Source organism: Ahaetulla prasina, chromosome 5, assembly GCF_028640845.1.
Source record: "Ahaetulla prasina isolate Xishuangbanna chromosome 5, ASM2864084v1, whole genome shotgun sequence".
In the NCBI taxonomy this organism is placed as follows: Eukaryota; Metazoa; Chordata; class Lepidosauria; order Squamata; family Colubridae; genus Ahaetulla; species Ahaetulla prasina.
Window position 1 is genome coordinate 88,171,302 of NC_080543.1, and position 23,837 is coordinate 88,195,138.

Consider the following 23,837-nt stretch of genomic DNA (forward strand, 5'->3'; position numbering starts at 1 on the left):
GTCATCTCATTCTCTTGCTGTGGTAATATTTACTACTGTGAAATGTGTTGTGTGTAAGATTTACCTTACACTGTAAATCTTCCACTTAATAAGTTGAATCCTGAAAAAAGATGCATTGCAATAAATATTCATTATGAACTATTTAAAATTAGTTAATTATATTGCAAGGAATTAGGAAAGCCCAGAGTTACTTATTTTGGTGATTTTCAAAGATATCCTATAGCCATGTTAGCAGGCTATATGACCTGAAATAGTTACCACTGGTTTATTTAAAATGTTATCTATAATGTGTTCTTCCATCTCCTCCAAATAACGAGGTTGTTTTTGCTACTAAGTACCAGCTGTTAACTGGAGACAGAAAAATACCTCTTAACCTAATAATAGCACACAAATCAACATATTGTGATAGAAAAGATTATCCCTAATGATAAACCACATAGTACAGTGCATTCAGAAAGTATTCAGACCCCCTTCACTTTTATCAATTTGGTTATGTTGCAGCCTGATTCTACAGTTGTTGAAATTCATTTTTTCTCATTAATCTACACTCAGTACCCTATAATGACAAAGTGAAAACACATTTTTAGAAATGTCTGTAAATTTATTAAAAAGAAAAAACTGAAATATCACATTGGCATAAGTATTCAGACCTTTTGCAACAACACTTGAAATTTAGCTCAGGTGCCTCCCATTTCTCTTGATTGTTGCTGACATATTTTCACCCCTGATTGGAGTCCACCTGTGGTAAATTAAATTGATTGGACATGATTTGGAAAGACACACACCTCTCTATAAAAGGCCTCCCAGCTGACAATGCATACTGTAGCAGAGCAAAAGCCATGAAGTCAAAGAAACTGCCTGCAGAGCTCAGAGACAGGATTATTGCAAGGCAGAGATCTGGAGAAGGCTACAATAACATTTCGGCTGCAGTGAAAGTTCCTAAGAGCACAGTGGCCTTCATAATTCTCAAACAGAAGACGTTTGGTACAACCAGGACTCTTCCAAGAGCTGGTTGCCTGGTCAAACTGAACAATCGAAGGGCCTTAGTAAGAGAGGTGACTAAGAACCTGATGGTCATTCTGACTGAGCTGCAGAGATCCTGGATGGAGATGGGACAGAGTTCCGAAAGGACAATCATCACTGCAGCTGTCCACTGATCTGGGCTTTATGATAGAGTGGCTAGTCTCCGTGAAAATACATGAAAGCCTGCTTGGAGTTTGCAAAAGTAACAATAATAATAATAATAATAATAATAATAATAATAATAATAATAATAATAATAATAATAATAATAATAATAATAATAATAATAATTATTTAATTTGTATACCGCCCTCCCGAAGGACTCAGGGCGGTTTACAGCCAAAATAAAATACAGCAACAACGCATACAATATTAAAACAGACATTAAAAAACTTATTCAATTTGGCCCCATATTAAAATACAATCAACCCTATAAAATTAATAAAAATTTCAAACCCATAAAATCAGCTAAAAGATTTAAAAATTCAAGCCAGTCCAGCAAGACAGAATAAATAAGTCTTAAGTTCGCGGCGAAAGGTCCGAAGGTCAGGTTGTCGAAGTCCAGGGGGAAGTTCGTTCCACAGGGTAGGAGCCCCCACAGAGAAGGCCCTTCCCCTGGGAGCTGCCAGCCGACATTGAAGACTCTCAGACTCTGAAGAAGCCGCCAGCCGCCAGCTGACACGTGAAGACTCTCAGACTGTGAGGAACAAGATTCTCTGGTCAGATGAAACCAAGATTGAACTGTTTGGCCTTAATTCTAAATGTTATGGCTGGAGGAAACCAGGCCCCACTAATCATCTACCCAATACCACAACATTGAAGCATAATGGTGGTAGGATCATGCTGTGAGAGTGTTTTTCAGCAGCAGAGACTGGTCATGGTTGAGAGAATGCTGACTGGAGCAAAATACAGCCATATCCTCATTGAAAACCTGTGTCAAGACTGACTTGAACTTTCGCCTATATTCTGCTTTGCTCTCAGCTTGATGAAAGGGTGGTGGTGGATTGGAACGCAAGGGTGGGGGAACGGCATCCAAGCATCATTGGTTTCCTTGAGACATTTCTCCTCCCTTCAAGGATACCCAGAGTAGATGTCACAGTGTGGCTGGCTGATTCTCATAACGAGGGCTGGGAAGTGGTTCACCAGGCTAATGCAGCCTGTTATTAACACACAGCTGCCTGCAATTACTGCAGGCTTGAGTCCCACCAGGCCCAAGGTTGACTCAGCCTTCCATCCTTTATAAGGTAGGTAAAATGAGGACCCAGATTGTTGTGGGGGCAATAAGTTGACTTTGTATATAAATATACAAATAGGATGAGACTATTGCCTTACACAATGTAAGCCGCCCTGAGTCTTCGGAGAAGGGCGGGATATAAATGCAAATAAAAAAAAATTAACAGGAGTGATTGGTGGACTTGTGGGTAGCCTGAGTAGAAAGGGAATGAACTATGCATGTTTTTGCATGGGAAGCCCAGATCTGATTTTGCTTCTGTGCCAATGTGGATTTATTCAGTGAAGTTTATACTCTTGGTAAAATAATGTTCCAGGAGTTTCTTTTTCTGGATTTGCCAACTGGACAGTTGACAGCATGTTCCACAGTGCTCAGGACCTCAGACTGGGCCAAAGGTTCACTTTCCAACATGAAAACGATCAACCAGGACAACACAGGAGTGGCTTAGGGACAACGCTGTGAATGTCCTAGGGTGGCTTAGCCAGAGCCCTGACCAGAACTCTATTGAACATCTCTGGAGGGACCTGAAAATGGCTGTCCTCCAATGGTTGCCATCCAACCTGACTGATCTTGACAGATTTTGCAAGGAAGAATGGCAGAAAATCCCCCAATCCAGGTGTGCAAAGCTTATTGCATTATACACAAAAAGGCTGAATTGCTCCCAAAGGTGCTTCAACAAAGTACTGAGTGAAAAGTCTAAATACTTAATGACAATGTGATATTTCAGTTTTTTCTTTTTAATAAATTTATAAAGATTTCTAAAATTGTGTTTTCACTTTATCATTATGAGGTACTGAGTGTAGATTAATGAGATAATGAATTTCAACAACTGTAGAATCATGCTGCAGCATAACAAAATTGACAAAAGTGAATGCACTATATCTCTGTTTGGTTTTAATTTAGTCTAATATATGTCATATTTTGGAGAAAATGCTTGGGAAATCTTAAATAGCTCTATTTCCTTTTGAAATTTTCTTTCCACAGCAAAGATGAAACATCTCAACTTATCCTTTGCAGCCTCTGGCTTTTTGGGGATCTACCACTTGGGGGCAGCATCTGCTCTTTGCAGACATGGTAAGAAGTTATTGAAGGTTGTGAAGGCCTTTGCAGGAGCATCTTCAGGAGCTTTGACTGCCACTGTTCTTTTAACAGTGCCAGAAAGTATTGAGGTAATTGTGAAGAAGAACTTGTAATCTTGAAAACACAATTTAAGTCTACCTGCTTTGGATGATCTCAGCTAAGCTTTTGAAAATAAGACCAAGACACTTTATAGAGGAGAAAACTGCAACAACAAATTGATTTCACTCATTTTTATTTGCATTTGCAGATAATTATTTTGTTTTTGGCTACGAATTTGAAGAAATAAAGATTACAATGATGAAGATTAGAAATAGGGTTGTTATTTCTACAGATTTAAAAAATATTATGTAAGATATAATGTTAACACCATAAGTTATAATATGAACTGATTAATTTTGACATTACACATCTGGTTAAATCACTTATTGTGGCTTGTAAATTTGCAGTATTAACTTGTTCTACAAAACAAAAATTAGATTTTTTTTCCAGGTACCACTATTAAAATGCAAATAGATCTAATGATCGCTTTTCCTGGGTGCTTTGTCAGTTCACTGAGCACAGGGGTCTCTTGTCTGTGGGGATTCTTCAGTCATCCAGGTCATGGTTGTCCCAAAGATGCTTTTTTCAAGAGGCAACTGAACTTTCTTGGTTTCCAGAAAGTTCAGTTGCCACTTGAAAAAGCACCTTTGGGACAGGAGTCACTTGCATTGCTTTGGAGTGGGCAAGGCACATGATTGCTCACTGATAATAAGTGGATCCTCCTTCTAATTTGTTTTAGTTTTCTCTTACGATAATATGGCATAGTAACATAGCACCAATTGTAGAAAGTTAGCACCCACCCCTCTCCTAGAAGAATGAAATATTTTGAGAAATATTAAAAAGGAAGAATATATGAGATGAGAAATGGAGAAATGGAGAAATGGAGAAACATGTTTTCTTAGAGGAAGAAAGCATCCTCCACCTTCCTTAACAGCCTACAGAAGATGTCAGCAATTAAGAGATAGATAGCTATATTCATAGGCAAAAATTCCCTGCAGCAAGGTCTGAACAAAGGCAGACTAGGATTAACCCTCACTCAAAATGTTAATTTGTTAATTTGTCTCTTTAGCTCCACATTTTGTAGACCAAATATGCCCTGGAGAAAGCATATACTTTCTGGAGAACTTAAATGATCTCTCTGCTAAAGGGTTTCACTTTATGAGCAAGAGTAACTTTGCTGCTGATAGTTTAACTATTGTATTTTAACTATTTTAATTCCACAATGTACTCTGGCAACCTGCCTGATTTGTAATTCCGGGTTGCAGGTGTTGCTGAGGAAAAGGAAGGTATTCAGACAGAATGGTTTCGGTTTCCATGACAGCTGTGACTCATGTATTCCCCCATTTCTAATCTAATCTTGTGTTTAGGGTAGCTTTTTGCAAGCCAAGAAGCTTTTTGTATTTTTGTACAGGTAATCCTTGATTTACAACAGTTCATTTAGTGACCATTCAAAGTTACAAGGGCACTGAAAAAGTGACTTACGACAGTTTTTCACACTTATGACTGTTGCAGTATCCCCACAGTCATGAGAGGGTGAGTGAGATGAAGCGCCTCTCGACGTAAGTGATATCGAGTTGGCCACACCCACTCAGCCACAGCCACCCAGCAACACATTAGGGCAGAGAACTGGTTGTTAAACAATTTGCAGCCCACCACTGCATATAAGGTATATGTAGGATAGACACCCTTTTTTAATCATAGGAGCTTCACTAAAAAAGTTTTAAAAATATTTAACCAGTGAAAGAGTAGAGTACTGTAGTAACACGATTTTGGACCCTTCTCTATTTGAGGCTATATCTTTTCTTAGTTGTATGATTTTTCTTTTATTAAACAGAGGTCCAATAATATGGGCTCACAGTTTTCTTAAATGTATTCTAATTAGTATGCCTGCTTATTAATATGTAGCATTTTAAAAGTTTGGAGTGTATAAAAAAGAAACCTTCCCCAAACGACATTGCTGTTATCTGTCTGTCTGTCTATCCATCCGTGTGCATACATAAGTTGAAAAATCAGTTAAATGTTTCACATAATTAGATTAATGTGTTGAGAGGAGCTGTATTTACATGTGGCATATGAATCTTTTTTCAGAAATGTACAAATATTACCTACCAACTTGCTGAAGATACTAGAAAACTCTATTTTGGAGCACTAACACCTGGTTATGATCTAATGACAAAACTTAGGTAAGATTGTAAATATTTATACTGCCAAATTTGGTTTTCTGTGAATTCTCCAATTCAGTACATCAGAGATACTGCATTTGTGATAACTGGAGAAAGGCAGCATTCATGTTTTTCTAAATTATTTAGAACTTGTTTAATTATTAAAGTGGACTAATATTTATTCTGTTTTTCCATAGGAGCTACATTGATTCAATCCTCCCCCCTAATGCCCATGAGATAGCAGAAAATCGCCTCTTTATATCAGTCACTAGTACTAAGAATGGAAAAAATTATTTGCTTTCACATTTTGCCTCCAGGGAAGATCTTGTTAAGGTAGGAAAGTTGCATATTTCTCCTATAAGTGAAATCACCCAGTTCTCTCCAGGGTCTTAAGAGTTTAGGTTTTATTTGTTTTGGCTTGCAAGCTCTTCATGTTCCTTACTTGAACAGCTCCCTTGCTTTAAAAATGAAGACTGTTGATATATTTATAGCCAGGAATTCATGACCTAATTGTCTTGGAAATCTTAACAACTGGCGTTTATGGGTAGTCCTCAACTTACGACAACAATTGATTTTTATTGCTTAAGCAAAGAAGTTTTTAAGTGAGTCATATCTGTAGATGTTTTTCTTTAAAGTCTCATGCTAAGATAATATAGGTGGCTTAGTCCAGGACTGACAGAAAGGATTTTAAAAAAGATCTTACATTGCAGACAAATGGATTTTAACTCTAAAATGGATCTACTCTTTTCTCTTCACTCCCATTTAGCCACGTATACATTATTTGATAATTAAAATTATAAAGTGTATTGTCTGAAAGAAGAGTTAAAATAGAATTGTTATTATTCAGTATTTCTCCTCAGTTAAGATAAGAATTATTCATATTTTTTCCTATGTTTTCTAGGCTTTGTTAGCCAGCAGTTTTATTCCTCTTTATGCAGGAATAAATGCAGTGGATTATAAAGGACAGGTCTGTATAATTAGAGTTCTTATTCTGGATACTGTGTTTTTATGCATGCTGCAAAAAAATCCTCATATCAATTAGGCTGATCATCACTATCTGATATTTTTAAGAACTCTTATTAACATGTCACCTTTGAAGCATTATGGCCTTGAAAACCAATTATCTGGTGTTATGCTTCAAGACTTACTCTGGCAAAAATATCACTCATCATGGGTTTCTGAAATGGCAAGGAATGTTCCTGATGTTAAAATTAATGAAATACTGTAGATGTCTCATGCAATTGACACTTCTGGTTATTATTAAAGCAGCAAAAATATCATTACAATATGGACGGTTTTCTTTGTTAGTAACAACCTAGGAAGTAACTTCTGTATTTGTAATGCGTATGTGAGAATAACCTTGGGAGACAAGGAAAGAGCTGCAGGCTAGATAACAGTCAGATAAGAGACAGCTTAGCCCAAAGAAGAAATGGAGGCATGACAAATGTCTCAGAAGGGACTTTCCCTAGCTTCTTGAACTATAAAGGCAAGGAGGAACAGATGTACTTTCAGACTTGCAACAATATGTTAATGTAACTTTACAATAAAGTTAGAGCTAGCATTTCTGGGTATGCTTCTTTGTCTGGAGTATATCACAAGGCTGAGAGAACTAGATAAATTTTTGCCTAAGAGAATGCTGTCATAGACACAACTTGCTATATTTTGAGCTACGGAGGTGTTAAAATTCCTTTTGTTGTGCAGGCCTTAAAAGTCTAGTAATTATATTGTTTGCTATGTTACAAATATTCCAACAGTTGTATGGTCATCAGTTTTTTTCTTGTGCATTCTCTCTCATACTGCAAATAGCTGAGATTCTCTTTATTTGAATAGAATTGTTTAATGCTGTGCACTAAAGTATATTACTGGTCTCCAGATAGTAGTGGAATTTTTAAAGTGCTTTTTTTTAATGAGCTTCATGTTGTGGGAGTTTATACTGACTTATAAGGGATAAGGAAGGCAGACTTACTCATTTATCCTGATTATAAATTCAGTGATCCATGAAGCAATGTATAGCAATCTAAAACAAATACTTCCATAGTTACACAGGTTTAAATATTTAGTATATATCCTAAACATTTTCGTCATGGTCCATGATTTCTTTTAAGTAGATTTTAACTCTACATTATGCTATAGCATCTTCTTTGTAATAGTATATATATGAACTGCTGGAGACAAAGCCTGAGGATAAAATAGTGTCTGAATTTTTTAAAAAATGAAATTGATGATTCTATGGTGTAGGAGAAGAAAAAGAGTGAGGGTTTGTTGTGAAAATATGTCCCTCTAATGTTTTGTTACAGGGGACGTAGTGGCTCAGGGGCTAGGACATTGAGCTTGTCGATCGAAAGGTCGGCAGCTCGGCAGTTCAAATCCCTAGTGCTGCCGTGTAACGGGGTGATCTCCCGCTACTTGACCCAGCTTCTGCCAACCTAGCAGTTTCGAAAGCACGTAAAAATACAAGTAGAAAAAATAGGGACCACCTTTGGTGGGAAGGTAACAGCGTTCCGTGCGCCTTTGGTGTTGAGTCATGCCGGCCACATGACCACGGAGACATTTTCGGACAGCGCTGGCTCTTCGGCTTTGAAACAGAAGATGAGCACCGCCCCCTAGAGTCGGCAATGACTAGCATGTATGTGCGAGGGGAACCTTTACCTTTACCTTAATGTTTTGTTGGGAGGGTTTTATTACTATTTCAATTAAAAAAACCAACATTGACATACATGTAGTCCTCTACTTATGACTACAATTGAGCCAAAAAAGTTCTGTTGCTAAATGAGACAACTGTCAAGTTAATTTTACCCCATTTTATGACCTTTCTTATCACAGTTAAGTGAATCACTGCATTGTTAAGTTAGTAAGATGTTGTTAAGTGAATCCACATTCCCTATCGACTTTGCTTGTCAGAAGGTCACAAAACGGGATCACTGATCCCGGGACACTACAACCATGAGTCAGCCAAGTGTCTGAATTTTAATCATGTGACCATGGGGATGCTACAATGGTTGTAATTGTGAAAAATGATCATAAATCACTTTTTTCAGTGCTATTGTAACTTTGAATGGTCACTAAATGAACTGTTGTAAGTTGAGGACTACCCTTACATGGTGACAGCAGAATAAAAGAGAAAGAATGAGAGAAAAATCACAAAATATAAAGACCTTAATATAGAAGTAAAACAACTGTGGCAAAAGATAGCAAAGTTTTAGTACCAATAATAACAAGGAGCTTGGATGCCACAGTACCCCTTGAATACCATCAGCATTGACATTCTGGAAGTTGAAGTGCTCAAGTCTTAAAGTTGCAAAGTTTGGATACCCCTGATTTAGAGCATTATGTACCTGAAAAGATACATGCATAAATACAGTATCTTTCTGTTCCCTTTAAAAAAACAATTGCAACCATCTTGCCTATGGAGGAAAAAATCGAAAATCCTTATCTGAACAAAATCTTTGGAAGGATAAGTTAAAATATTTCAACAGAGTGTTCAGGTTTAGAAGTTTTCATCAAGAAAGGACTAAAAGTAATAGGAGAGAGAAGAAACAAGGAAAACTAGAAATTAGGTTAGATGTTGAAGCCATAAGGCTTTCTAGATGACATACAGATGATACAAGTTAGAGAATTAAAAATGCATAATACAGATTAATAGTTGTGATTCTCTCCCTGAGAGAATCCCTGAGAGAATCAAGATTTTGACACAGAAAATGCTATCCAGATATTTATTTATTTTTTTTATTTTTTTTATTTATTTTGACACACAGTATATATAAGCATAAGCATGAAATGACTATACAATATATAAGCATATATGTAAGTATGAATATGTAATAACTATATTAATTGGATATAACGAAAGGGAACAAAAGGACAGGAACAGTAGGCACGCTTGTGCTCTTATGCACGCCCCTTACAGACCTCTTAGAAATGGGGTGAGGTCAATAGTAGACAGTTTTTGGTTGAAGCGTTAGGGATTCTGGGAAGAGACCACAGAGTCAGATAGTTTATTCCAAGCATTAACAATTCTATTACTGAAGTCATATTTTCCGCAATCAAGATTGGAGCGGTTAACATTAAGCTTAAATCTATTGTGTGCTCGTGTATTGTTGCAATTGAAGCTGAAGTAGTCTTTGACAGGAAGGACATTGTAATAGATGATTCTATGAGTTAAACTCAGGTCATGTCGAAAGTGGCGTAGTTCTAAATTTTCTAAACCCAGGATTTCAAGTCTGGTGGCATAAGGTATTTTGTTGTATTCAGAGGAGTGGAGAACTCTTCTTGTAAAATATTTCTGGACACGTTCAATTGTATTGATGTCCGAAATGTGGTATGGGTTCCAGACAGTCGAGCTGTATTCAAGAATTGGTCTAGCAAATGTTTTATATGCTCTGCTTAGTAGTGTAGTGTTTTGGAGAAGAAGCTACGCAAGATTAGGTTTACAACTCTTAAAGCCTTTTTGCAATGTAGTTGCAGTGGGCTTTGGCACTTAGATCATTTGATATGAAAACTCCAAGGTCTTTAACAGGGTGGGGGTCATCTGTAAGATAATGTCCATCAAGCTTGTACTTGCGACGCCCAGGGGAAGGGCCTTCTCTGTGGGGGCTCCCGCCCTCTGGAACGAACTCCCCCCAGGAGTTCAACTTCCGGACCTCCGAACCTTTCGTCGCGAGCTTAAAACTCACCTATTCATCTGCGCTGGACTGGGTTAGTTTTTAAACTTATGGGTTTTTAATGGGTTTTTATTCTAAATTTTAACCGTGGCCAATTTAATAAGTTTTTTAATTATATTTTAATCGTATTTATATTGCATTATTTTGTATTTTTTATCAGGCTGTGAACCGCCCTGAGTCCTTCGGGAGAAGGGCGGTATAAAAATTTAAATAATAAATAAAATAAATAAATAAATAAATACTTCGTGTTTTGGTTCTTTTTTTTTTATATACATAAACAGTTAATAAAGCAGTTAATTACTGACAGAGCATAACTTTTTCCACTAGAAATGGATTGATGGTGGCTTAACCAATGGCCTCCCTATCCTGCCAAAAGGCCGAACTGTGACTGTTTCTCCTTTTTGTGGCCGGCTAGACATTTGCCCAGAAAACAAAGGACGAGTGGATATTTATGCTAAAGTTGCAAAGCAAGACATCATGGTGAGTTATGCAAGGAAAATGATTTATTCCACAGTTTTAGAATTACTCTTTGTTATTTAGGAAGATGTGCTTTAAAAAAGTAACCTTTTCATGTCTTTATTTTTGGGTATATACAGTAGAACTATTATATAGTATATTATATCCAGCTTCCTATTATTATGTGAAGCTAGGAAAATCCAATCTGGTCACTTTGTTAAAGGTATGAGGGGTCTACCAGGCAACAGTTAATTTATTAAGGAAACAAAATCTTTATTTTAGAAAGTGTTCAGAAAGCTTGATGGGTTTTTTTTATTGCCCTCAGTTTCAGTACTGGGAAAGATACATAATTAACAGGAAATATTTAAAAGTATTTAAAAGTTTGAGAATTTCTTGAAATTAATACCAAGATAATGCCATTGCCTCATTGTGTTTCTCTTTTTTCAAATACTTTTATTAAAGTTTATAATTGCAATAGTAAAAATCAATACAAAGTAAAACTAAGATAGAAAAATAGAATGAAAGGTATAAAGTGGACAAAAGAAAATATGTAAAGAATAGAAAGAAAAGAAGGAAGAAAGGAAAGTAAGAATATAGTAAAGAAAAAGAAAAGAAATATACAAAGAAGTGATTTCCAAACTTTAATCACAAGTATAAACAACTTTAGTAACTTCATCCCTTCTTAAATCATTAAAACAAATGATTTTTCTTCCCACATCTTATCTATATAAAAACACATAAAAAATGCTATTTCAGTGCTGGTGTCAGCAAAAGTCTATTAAGAGTTATCAGAAATAACAACATATCTATTTTAACTTTCATTAAATAAAGCAACCTTATATTCTGTCCTTTTATTTCTAACAATCTTAAACTTTAGTCCATTTAAATACTGTCATAGAACTGGATTTCATTTCTTCTTTGTCTCTTGTGAGATTCTTCAAAGCTTTGTCTCTTTTATAAGTCCAACATAGAAAAATGGTCCAGGTCTCTTGGTTTATTGTTCGAATATCCCTTTTAATTTTTACAATATTCAGCATAACATCTTTTTCCATGTCATTCTTATCACCTCTGCCATAACATGTTTTAGGCATAATCTATCAAGTCAAGGAAACAATTGGCCCATTGCTGGGAGAAAGTGGCAAGAAGATGACAAGCAACAGGGAGAAAGCAGATCTACTTAACTCATATTTTGCATCTGTCTTTACACAAAAGGAAAAAACAATCCAACCTATCAAAAACAGCACTACAAAAAACAGATTAGAAACACAAGTTAAAATAGGGAAGAAAATGGTAAGTGAACACCTGTCTACCCTAGACGTGTTCAAATCACCAGGACCGGATGGATTACACCCCAAGGTTCTGAAGGAACTGGCAGACGTGATCTCAGAACCACTGAACTATATCTTTCAAAGATCCTGGAGCACAGGGGAGCTGCCAGAGGACTGGAAAAGAGCTGATGTAGTTCCCATCTTCAAAAAAGGAAAAAAAACAGATCCAGGAAACTACAGACCTATCAGTCTGACCTCAATACCGGGAAGATTCTGGAAAAGATAATCAAGCAACGAATCACCGAACACCTAGAAGCAAACAAAGTAATAACCAAAAGCCAACATGGGTTTGTCAAAACAGATGATGCCAGACTAATCTTATCGCATTCTTTGACAAAATGACAAAATTAGTAGACCAGAGGAATGCTGTTGATATTATTTACTTGGACTCCAGTAAAGCATTTGATAAAGTTGACCATAACCTACTACTAGATAAAGTAGAAAATGTGGGTTAGACAGCACCACCACCAGATGGATTCGTAACTGGCTGACCAACCGCACTCAACGTGTAGTCCTCAACGGAACTACATCCACATGGAGGAAGTATGCAGTGGAGTACCCCAAGGCTCTGTTTTAGGCCCAGTACTCTTCAACATCTTCATCAATGACTTGGACGAGGGATAGATTGGGAACTCATCAAATTTGCAGATGACACCAAGCTGGCAGGAATAGCCAACACTCCAGAAGATAGGCTCAAGTTACAGAAAGATCTTGACAGACTTGAACATTGGGCGCTATCTAACAAAATGAAATTCAACAGTGAAAAAAGTAAGGTTCTACATTTAGGCCAAAAAAACAAAATGCACCAGTACCGTATATGTGGTACCTTGCTCAATAGTAGTACCTGTGAGAGGGATCTTGGAGTCCTAGTGGATAACCATTTAGATATGAGCCAGTAGTGTGCAGCAGCTGTTAAAAAAGCCAACACAATTCTGGGCTGCATAAACAGAGGGATAGAATCAAGATCACGTGAAGTGCTAGTACCACTTTATAATGCCTTGGTAAGGCCACACTTGGAATATTGCATCCAGTTTTGGTCGCCACGATGTAAAAAAGATGTTGAGACTCTAGAAAGAGTGCAGAGAAGAGCAACAAAGATGATTAGGAGACTGGAGGATAAAACATATGAAGAACGGTTGCAGGAACTGGGTATGTCTAGTTTAACAAAAAGAAGGACCAGGGGAGACATGATAGCAGTGTTCCAATATCTCAGGGGCTGCCACAGAGAAGTGGGAGTCGGGCTGTTCTCCAGAGCACCTGAGGGTAGAACAAGAAGCAATGGGTGGAAACTGATCAAGGAAAGAAGCAACTTAGAACTAAGGAGAAATTTCCTGACAGTTAGAACAATTAATAAGTGGAACAACTTGCCTTCAGAAGTTGTGAATGCTCCAACACTGGAAATTTTTAAGAAAATGTTGGTGAGATGGTGTAGGGTTTCCTGCCTGGGCAGGGGGTTGGACTAGAAGGCCTCCAAGGTCCCTTCCAACTCTGATGTTATGTTATGTTATGTTATGTTATGTTATCCATAAAAGCAAATATTGATGTTGAAATTTTTAATACTAAGTGTTGACTTCCATTTTTGAAAATTCCCCTTCAATATTTCTAGTGTTAGAATATTTGCCATTCTGTACTTGATAATAAAGTTTTCTGGTTTTTTTCCTTTAATTGAAATTTTCAGTTCCCTCTAGCATTCAATTTTTAAAACCTTATTGTATTCTTTAATTGAAAACAAAAGCATTTTTTCTCAGGAAGGATTTTTTATAATTAAATTCAAGATCTTATTTCAAAATTGTCTGGATCCTTAGTTCCTTTGTAACTTTCTAATTTTAATCAAATTTTTGCTATATGTTTTAATTTAAAACTTTCAACACTTAAAACAATCCTTTTGTGAAACTAACCAGGTGCTTTGAAAATTATTATCCAAAGATTTCTAATAGCTGAAAACTACATAACCAGCAATTTCCAAAAGTGATTATAAAAGGAAGTATGCAAACTTTATAAAGTTGCCTACTGTGGTTTGAGTCAGATACATTTGTTTGTCTCCCACATTTCTATACTTGCTAGATTCCACTGTCTTGCAGTATCCTCGTAAGGAACAGCTGTTTTAAGCAGATAGATGTTTTTATCAAAGTAAGTAATTAAATGTTAGTGATTTGGTTTTACCTAATTAAAAATAGCAGTGATGATTAAGAGTGTAAGATATTAGACCATGGGTGTCAAACTCACGGTGTCACGTTGCCATCACGTGATGTTTCACGATGTTTTTCCCTTTGTGAAGCTAGGGTGGGTGTGTCCTGTGCGTGATGCATTTGGCCCGCGAGCCACCAGTTTGACACCCCTGCATTAGACAAACTATTACTGGTCACCTCTGTGGTGGGGGACATCAGGGCCAGGGTCATGAATTTGATCGTGATGCTTCAAAATCAAATCACTAAAATTTAGTAGTAAACTATTGGATATTTGTGCAATTTTCCCTTGGCAGTACATCAAATAAAAATAGGTATGAAAACTATATACTTAACATACCAATGAATATTTTAAAATATGTTTCAAATGTTACAAAAGGGGAAAAATATTTGATTAGCTTTTTAAAAATATTTTAGAACTGTCTGTTTTCTGTTTCAGTTTTCTAGGATGGTGAAAATAATTAGATTACGAAAACCAGTTTGCTTCAGATTTTAATTTAATTAATGTTCTAATTAATGTAATTATATTTAAGTGCTGTATGTTGGGTAAATTTCGTGAAACCTTGCAGTCCTTAGATTCTCACAATAAACTAAGCCATGATTGTTTCCCCATGGTTTATTAAATACACCCCATTTGATTGGCCTCAAATATTGCAAGTCATAAGATCTTCCTGTGGCTCCGCTGGTCGTTGAGGACGGTCTTTTTAGACCGCCAGTCCTGGATTGTGTAGAGCCACTAAGACAGAAAATCAGCTGTCTAGCGGCTTTGAAACCTTTCGAAGAAGAGGGAAAGGTGAGCAATCGGGTGGAGGTACAGCTCCCCCAAAAGCACCAGGAATGATCCTGGAGGCTTGAAGGGAAGAGCTCCCTTGGTAACCCGAAGAGCTCCGGATCCAGGACGCCTCTGTCTTTTTTGGCAGAGCAAAACACCGCGACCACATCTGCAGTCAATATTGAGATTAAATGGATTTTTGACTTAACCAGACAGAGCAATGTCAGGAGGCAAGGTAGATGTGAGTACCAGACCTCAACCCTGTGTGTGGATTCCGTTTGAGAAGAAAGAAAATGGCGTCTGAGTATAATGGGTGTGAAAGTGGAAGTCAAAGAGGTGTTTATTAACACTGTTTTAGTTTATAACTTTGCTTAAACTTGCTGGATTTTACGTTTATATGAAGAAACTATAAAGTGAAAGCTGGAAGGATTATACAACTGATTTATTCAACTTAAATACTGTGTTTACGAAAAGATTTGACTTTGTTTTAAATTATAAAATCAAAGTAAGATGGCTTCTGTACAAATACAGCCTGTTGTCTTCAAGGAAGTTGGAGCCCTGTTAATTCAACTACATAAATTACAAGAGGAGCTGACGGAATTTCTGAAGGCTCAAATTTCTGTTCGGGATAAAAAAAATTAAGGAACTTGAGGAGAAAATATTGAAAATTAAAGATTTTGTTGCAGCTGAGGATGAAGAGATAAGAGAAGAAGTGGTGGCAGCATTTAAGACTCTGGTTTGAAATAGATTCTGAAAGGGACTTGGTAAAGGACTGTATGATAAAGTGGGCACAAAATTTTCAGGAGCCAATATTATTGGAAACTTGGGAAAAAATTTGGGTTAGAAATGTTAAATTCACACAGGCACAGAATCTGAGGGAAAATTTTTATAAAATGTTTTATAGATGGCACTTAGATCCTAAGAAATTATCGTGTATGTACCCAGATATGCAAGCAAAATGTTGGAGATGTAATTGTGATGATGCTACATATTTTCATATTTGGTGGACTTGTAAGGATATAAAGGCCTTTTGGATAAAAATTTGGTGGATTTTACAAAATGTTTTGAAAAAGAAGATAAAGTTCCTGCCGCAATTTTTTTTGTTGGGAATTATTACGGACTTTACAGTAATTGAGACTAAATTGATTTTAAATTTAATAACAGCAGCAAGATTACTAATAGGACAATATTGGAAGAAAAAAGAAGTACCTACAATAGAAGAATGGATATTGAAAGTTGCCAATTTGGCTGAGATGGCGAAGATATCAGCCTTTTTGAAAGACAATACGCAAGAAAGATACTTAAAGGAATGGGAAAAATGGATTGACTATATTCAAAGTAGATATCAGACTAAGAGTTATCAGACTGTTTTTGAATGATTATGATGTATTATTTTTGATTGTTTTTGGGGGAAGTTAGGAATTGATGATTGTAGGGGTATAATTAAGTTGGGACAAAATTTTTTTAGCATATGTTTGTTTTATTTTTAACTATACCTTGTGCTCGTTCCGGGAAGTCGGGGGGGGGGAGGGGGGTTGTGAAGGGAGGGGGGAGGGGAGGTGGGGGGAAAGGGGGGGAAAAATTTTTCTGTAAAACTTTTGAATTAAAAAAAAAAGACTCTGGTTGAATATATAAAACAATTAGATGAAAAAGTGGAAGAGATTGATCAAGTTAATTTGAACTTAAAAAGCAAAATAGAGGAGTTTCAGACCAAGGCGGAGAATATAAAGCAGTTGGATGATAGAGTTGAAGAAATTAGTCAAGTTAATTTGGACTTAAAAAATAAAATCAATGTGCTCCAGATGAAGGCGGAGAGAGCAGAAGAAGAGCGGGTTTTATTGCAATACAGAGTTATAGAATTTGCATTGAGAGTAAGAGGTCTGAAAGAAAATAAACGAGAGGACTTAAAAAAGATTTTTGCAGAGGCTTTTGCACAGTTGATTGGACAGAAACCAGTGGATTTTGAAATCCAAATTGAAAAAAATTACCGTGTTAATTCATGGGTTGCAAAGCAGAGACATTTACCAAGAGATGTAGTAATTTATTTTACATCTAGGAAGATTAGGAATGAAATTTCACAAGTTTCTTATAAAAACAAAATTCAAATATTGGGACAAGAGGTATTGGTATTGAAAGAAATTCCTTCTAAAATGTTAAGAAATAGAAAAGAATATGCTTTTTTGGTGGATCAGCTTAGAAATCTCCAGATATAGTATAGATGAAATGTACCAGCTGGATTAACAGTAAACAGTAAACTATAAGGGAGGGAAATATTGTCTTAATACAGTTTTTAAAGTATTGAAGGTTGGAAGTTTGCCATTGTTAGAAGTTAAGATGGAAGAAGAGGTAGGAATGGTTAAAAAAGGAGAAAAGGAAGCAAAGCAAATACAACCTAAAATTGGGGCTGTAAATTTGGGAGAAGAAACACAGAAAGCCGCAGGGGAGGATCAAAGTATGATTGTAACGATTAAACGTAAAGAGCAAGGAGTAAAGAAGTAATATCTTCAAATGAAAAGACTTTCCTTTCATGGGATAGGGTAAATTATAAGGGATATTTCCAAATATAAAAAAGGATAGCTAAACTAGATAGTACAAAAGTTTTTAGGGTATGATGGATATATAAATTTGAGGAAATATAAGATATATTGAAACCCTTTGATAGTGTAACATTGTGTAGGGATAAGAAATATAATTAGTTATGGATTGTATGATAAATGGGGTGTAAAATGTTTAGAAATTTATAGTATGGGGAATATGGGGAAGAATATGAAGTAAATGTTAAAATTATATAAGAAAAGATGATGTTTATTATTATGTATGATGGATATACAAATATGATGGATTATAAGGTATACTGAGGAATAATTTTTGATATTACAACATTGGAAGATGGGATATTGTTTATTATAGAAGATTGGACTTTAAACTTAATGGACTTAGATGAGAAGGTAGAATTATCAGCATATTGGATTGAAATAACCAAATACTAAATAGCTTTTAAATGAATAGAATGTAATTGTATTAGTATTAATATTTTCCTTTTTCTTCTTTTTTATGGAAAAGGGGAGTTGAGCTTCAAAAAGAGGGATGGGAGTTTATGTCAATTAGCATATTTTCATTTATGATTGTTATATACGATACCCTGTATTTGCTCTGGGAAGTTGGGGGGAGAGGGGATGGGGGAAAGAGGGAGGAGGGAAGAGAAGGGTTAGGGTTGGGGGAGGGGGGATGTATGGGGGGAAAAAATTTGTAAAACTTTTTCAATTAAAAAAAAAATTGCAAGTCATAAGCCATGTTTTATATATCATAGAGCCCATTAACAAAATCAAGCACTTTATGGTTTAGCAAATGCAAGAATACTATCTATATGAAATAATGCATTATATCAAAATGTAATTAATTAAGCGGAAAATATCCTGCTTGTTTTTCTTTCTTGGAGGCAGTTATCTATTGGCAACTTTATAAGACTTCATCAAGCTCTGTTTCCACCAAGCCAGGAGAAAATGGAATCGCTATATCAAGATGGATATGATGATGCCATACAGTTTTTATTGAAGGAAAATTGGTTTGAGTAGATTATGCATGATGAAAATAAATAAAAAATTGATGGCTTGTCAATGCAAATCTTTGAGCATGCCATACAGAACCCAAAGGGCTGATTTCACCGTTTATGTTTATCTCAAAAAAATGTCACTGGGATTTCATCTATTGATGCCAGACAAGTGTTTTATATGCTATTGTGCTGGCCTGAATTTGTAGAGGGTTTCAAATGCAATGGAATTGTGTTTGGTATAGAAGATAAGCTGCTTCTTAGAAAAGATTAAGAGAAATCAAAACTTCCATTGCTTTATTTTCTTTCTTTTTTCATTTTTCATGCAGATGTGAAAATGCTAAAAATATGATTTTTTGGCTCATTAAATTTATTCATATAAAGTCATAAATATGTGCAGTTTGCAGAAAATTGAATACTTGTGTTATTTCATAAAAATACGATTAATGTGTTCATTAATTAGTTTATTCATTTTGTTTTTTTTTAATCCAGTGCATTCTCATAAAGTAATTACAATGAAACATGGGAAACAAAACAACTTAACAACTCATTTATCTACAGATATATTTTACCATTAGTAGGCTTAGTTTTTCAGATAGCCTATGTATATTTTAAAATGTTGATTTCAGTGGGTTTATTTATCCTTTGTCATATAAAATTCATTGTAGAAACAAAAGAAAAAAGTCAATTAAACATACTGCATTTTTGTTTATGCCATAGTCACCTAGAAAATTGATCAGAGCAATTGTTAAGTATGAATAAAGCAAGTTGCATCATACAGTTCTATTTAAAACATTGTCTCAATTTGCTGATTTAATGAATATTGCCCAAATTATATTTTCACCTAAAATGCTTTCTATGCCGTTGGAATCCCTTGGGTATGATTTTCTAGTGGCAGAACTCCTGTTAGCATACTCTAAAAATAGTATTGATTCTCTTTATAGTAAACATTGCATTTTAACTGTTTAATTTAAAACAGTTAATTTTAAATTACTGTTTGAATAAATTCTTATTGCAAATGTTTTGCAATGTTCTTTTTAATTCATTGTAAACTTGTTCTTTTCAATGATTTGCATGGTGTTAATGAATGTAGTTTGTGTATAAACCCAAAAGGTGGTGGTGTAAAAGCCAAGATTTCACTCTTTATTTCCATTACAGTTAGTCCTCCATTTATGTCCATTCACTGTTCAAATTTATGATGCCATTGAAAAATATGACTTACAACCAGTTTTCAGACTTATAAAAATTTCAGTTTCTCTATGGTCACATGATTATAATTCAGGCATGTGTTTATGACGATTGCCGTGACATTGGGTCACATGATAACTATTTGTGAACTTTCCAGCTGATTTCCAACAGGCAAAGTCCATGGGGAAATCTGGATGGAGTTTGTCTGGAGGTTCTAGCAGAGGAGCACAGTATTGTATACCCTTGAACAAAGATTGGTACACCCCTTCTGTCTGAGATGGTCATTCTTTTCCACTGAGTGTGCAGCTTTGGGAGGGATACACATGGAGCAGTGAGAGAGGGAGGGGTCATGTCTAGCCAACTAAATCAACCTGGTGATCGATGGGGTGACATGTCGTGGCCATATCGCCCTCACCCAAACCTGGATTTGTTTAATGACCCTATGATTCAACTAATAACTGCAGTGATTTGGTTAACAAAAAAGTTGCAAAATTAGGTGGGTCTCACTTAGTGACAGAAGTTCCAGTCCCAAATGCTGTAAATTGAGGACTACCTGTATAGAAATTATGCTTATGAATGCCACTGTTGAAAAGCAAGTTTTACCTTCATCAGCTGTTTCTCCATATTCACAGGTTAACATTTTATACTGCAGCAATTAACAAATGAATTGAACTGGGGCTTGTGGGTGTAACACATGTATAATGCACACTAATTTGGATATTTGACACCTACCCTTTTTATTATAGAACATTTGCATTTTTAATCCACTTGACCTGAACTAAATGTAATCTTGCTATAATCATCTTTATGAGCTTCTCTATGTTTGCAAGTGCTTTTCTATGCATTGAAAGAAAATAGAATGGTGGTAGTTAACAGATCAGTGCCCCCCTTTTCTACAATCCAATACATGTAAAAACTCAACAAGGATATTTTATGTAGAATCATTTTGAGCAAAGCAAGTTTAGTAATATTCACAAAAACACTTTTAAGCTGTAATGATGATTAAATGAGAAGTCATTAGCAAAATTTATTCAATGAAACTCTGATAAGATACCTCCCTTCTCCCTCACCCGTCATTCCCCAATCCCAGAAATAGTCTGAAGAAAAAGAATTTGAAGAAGTGGGAGAGCAGTCTTTGCTTGTGCCCTCAGAAACATCTTCAAGCAAACATCTTCAAGGAGACTAAGTTTCATGAATGGAAACAATGTTTCATTCGTAAAACTGGACCTCCCCCATGCACTAGAAAAGCACAATAGCAGAATCTCCGAATAAGCAATACAACAGAAGCAAGCTGAAAGTGATTAAATCAAACTGATAGGATTAGGCCACCCTAGGGGCCAGTCAACTTTGAGAAAGCAACAAAACAACATTAGTTAAATAATAAAAGACACACAAATCCTAATTGCGAAACACCAAAAATTTATAAAAGCCCATCAATGCACCAAGCCGACTGTCAGCTGTCCCAGAACCGATTGCTGAAGTCACTTCTGACCACCATAATTGGATAACAGCGTTCCTGTCAAAAAGACAACAAGTGGTCAAAATAGGCAGTGCCCTATCAAATCCTGCTCCTGTCAATAGCGGTGTCCCCCAAAACAGCGTTCTAGGACAAACACTCTTCATATTATACATTAACGATCTTTGTGACCATATTATAAGTAATTGTGTTCTCTTCGCCGATGATGTTAAACTATTTAACACTACCAACAATATGGCTACCCTTCAAAAAGACCTTGACTTTGTGTCGGAATGGTCAAAAACTTGGCAACTCCAAATCTCAACCAGCAAATGCTCTGTCTTACACATTGGAAAAAGGAATCAGAACACTAAATACAAGCTCGATGGACATTACCTTATCAATGACCCTCACCCCGTCAAAGACCTTGGAGTTTTCATATCAAAGGATCTAAGTGCCAAAGCCAACTGTAACTACATCGCCAAAAAGGCTTTAAGAGTTGTAAACTTAATCTTGCATAGCTTCTTCTCCAGAAAGATTACACTACTAACCAGAGCATACAAAACATTTGCTAGACCAATTCTTGAACACAGCTCACCTGTCTGGAACCCACACCTCATTTCGGACATTAATACAATTGAACGTGTCCAGAAATATTTTACAAGAAGAGTTCTCCACTCCTCTGATCACAACAAAATACCTTATGCCACCAGACTTGAAATCCTGGGTTTAGAAAATTTAGAGCTCAGCCGCCTTTGGCATGACCTGAGTTTAACTCATAGAATCATCTGCCACAATGTCCTTCCTCTTGAAGACTACTTCAGCTTCAATCGCAACAACACACGAGCACACAATAGATTTAAGGTTAAAATGAACCGCTCCAATCTTGATTGTAGAAAATACGACTTCAGTAACAGACTTGTTAATGCCTGGAATGCACTACCTGACTCTGTGGTCTCTTCCCAAAATCCCCAAAGCTTTAACCAAAGACTATCTACTATTGACCTCACCTCATTCCTAAGAGGTCTGTAATGGGCATGCATAAGAGCACCAGCGTGCCTACCGTTCCTGTCCTAATGTTCCCTTTGATTGTATCCAATTCATATAGTTATTTCATGCTTATACTTATATATACTGTTGTGACAAATTAAATAAATAAATAAAATAAATCTTTTCAAGCAGCTGGTTTCTTTCTTCATTCAGCATTACTCTTGTTTTTCCCAGACGGGAACTTGAGCCAATTCTTCCTACAATTTTGGCAATCATGAAGGGAATCCCAGCGCACCTAGCCATCAGACTTTCTTGGGTAAGCCTTCACCTAGCTGGCAGCAGATCTTTTTGTCTGTGGGTGGGTTCTTAAGACTGTGTCCAATCAGGAATAAGGTGGCAAAGGGAGTTCTGAGGCTTGCATTCAACAGCTGCTTGAAAAGAAGTTGAGCATCACTAAACTTACTGCCTTTCGGAGTCTGGGTGAGGTGAGTATGGAAAGTGTGTGTGGGTGAATAGGAAAATCTCGCTGCCACAACTGGATGTCACCTCCATGCTTTTCCTAGCTGCAACCAGACTGGCCAGTCCCACAGGACTGTGACAGATCCTGGAAAGCAAGGGGGTTTAGCTGGAGTGCGAGACCTGTAAACAGAAGGAAGTGGTGTGAAAGAGGAACAGTGCGTGAGAGATTCGAATTTGGGCAACACACCTGGAATCACTGAGCGGAGCCTTATTCTCCAAGGAGGAGCCCATATTCTGTAAAAAGCTATACTTCTACCAGACCCTTCTAGTCTGAAAACTGCAGATGGGACTAGGGCTGAAAGATTGCTTTGCTCGGGCAGAGGACTCCAGAGTCAGTCTTCAGTTGCGGGAGATCCAGACTAAAGGTCTCACCATGTGTAACAAGCTAGTTAAAGAGTACTGCCCAAAATTATGGGAACTCTGGCTTGAATGTCCTTCTGGCATCTCTATGGAGACTGTTAAATTTCACCTGGGTGAGAAGAAATTGCCCGACCATGCAGGAAGGAAAAAAAGAATGCACATCAAATTATGTAAAGAATGGGCTTTGCTCGGAAATGATGCAAGAGAACCAATTTAATCAGAACTCAGTACTTTTGAATACACGGTCTTGAAAACACTAAGACTTAGGCTAAAACCCTCCCAAATACCATACTGGTATTGCTGGACTGAACTTTCAGACCCAGAGCATCCCCAACCAAATGATGATCAGGTATTCCAACCAGAAATAGGTACCCCATATACTAGTGAAAATGCAGGAGCCAGAATTAAGCAACCCTGCTGCATAATTCCAGGACCAGGAAGGGAACAGCTAGAATATGTTCTCACGCATACTGCCTTCTCTTCACCTGACCTCGTAATATCGAAAAAGGCTACCCAATCTTTCCAGTCAGACCCACAAACAGCAATCAGGACCCTCCAATCAATCATAGACAGCCACAATCCTTCATGCGGGATATGATGCAGCTGCTTCATATGTTCCCCACAAAAGGTGAACTTCTCCAGCAGTTTGAAAAAATGGAGGAGATTGCCAGATGACCCATCATTATAACACTGGGGCAGGTAGCCCCAGTGAGAGTTGCCCAGACACTAAACCAACCCAACTGGGATTACAACATGGTTTTTACAACATGGTTTTTACAACATGTAATTGGGAAGTGTACAGCCAGGGAAAAGAAAACCTACTGGGGGCATTGCAA

The 23,837-nt window shown here is 36.6% G+C and overlaps 1 protein-coding gene across 6 annotated transcripts in view; it reads left to right on the forward strand.

The window, feature by feature from the left end:
- The window catches only part of PNPLA4 (patatin like phospholipase domain containing 4), a 46,759-nt gene extending 24,429 nt beyond the window's left edge, over positions 1 to 22,330 (forward strand). For 3 of the 6 annotated variants that reach the window (XM_058186151.1, XM_058186150.1, XM_058186149.1), the window contains exons 4-9: positions 3,239 to 3,423; positions 5,462 to 5,556; positions 5,733 to 5,868; positions 6,437 to 6,502; positions 10,524 to 10,676; positions 18,382 to 22,330. In XM_058186151.1, the coding sequence (XP_058042134.1) occupies positions 3,239 to 3,423; positions 5,462 to 5,556; positions 5,733 to 5,868; positions 6,437 to 6,502; positions 10,524 to 10,676; positions 18,382 to 18,513 (767 nt within the window). In that variant the 3' untranslated portion in view covers positions 18,514 to 22,330. Of the gene's footprint in view, positions 1 to 3,238; positions 3,424 to 5,461; positions 5,557 to 5,732; positions 5,869 to 6,436; positions 6,503 to 10,523; positions 10,677 to 11,739; positions 12,207 to 18,381 lie in introns of those variants that run through there. The other 3 variants (XM_058186153.1, XM_058186154.1, XM_058186152.1) reach the window with 3 other exon arrangements.
- Positions 22,331 to 23,837: the final 1,507 nt, after the last annotated feature.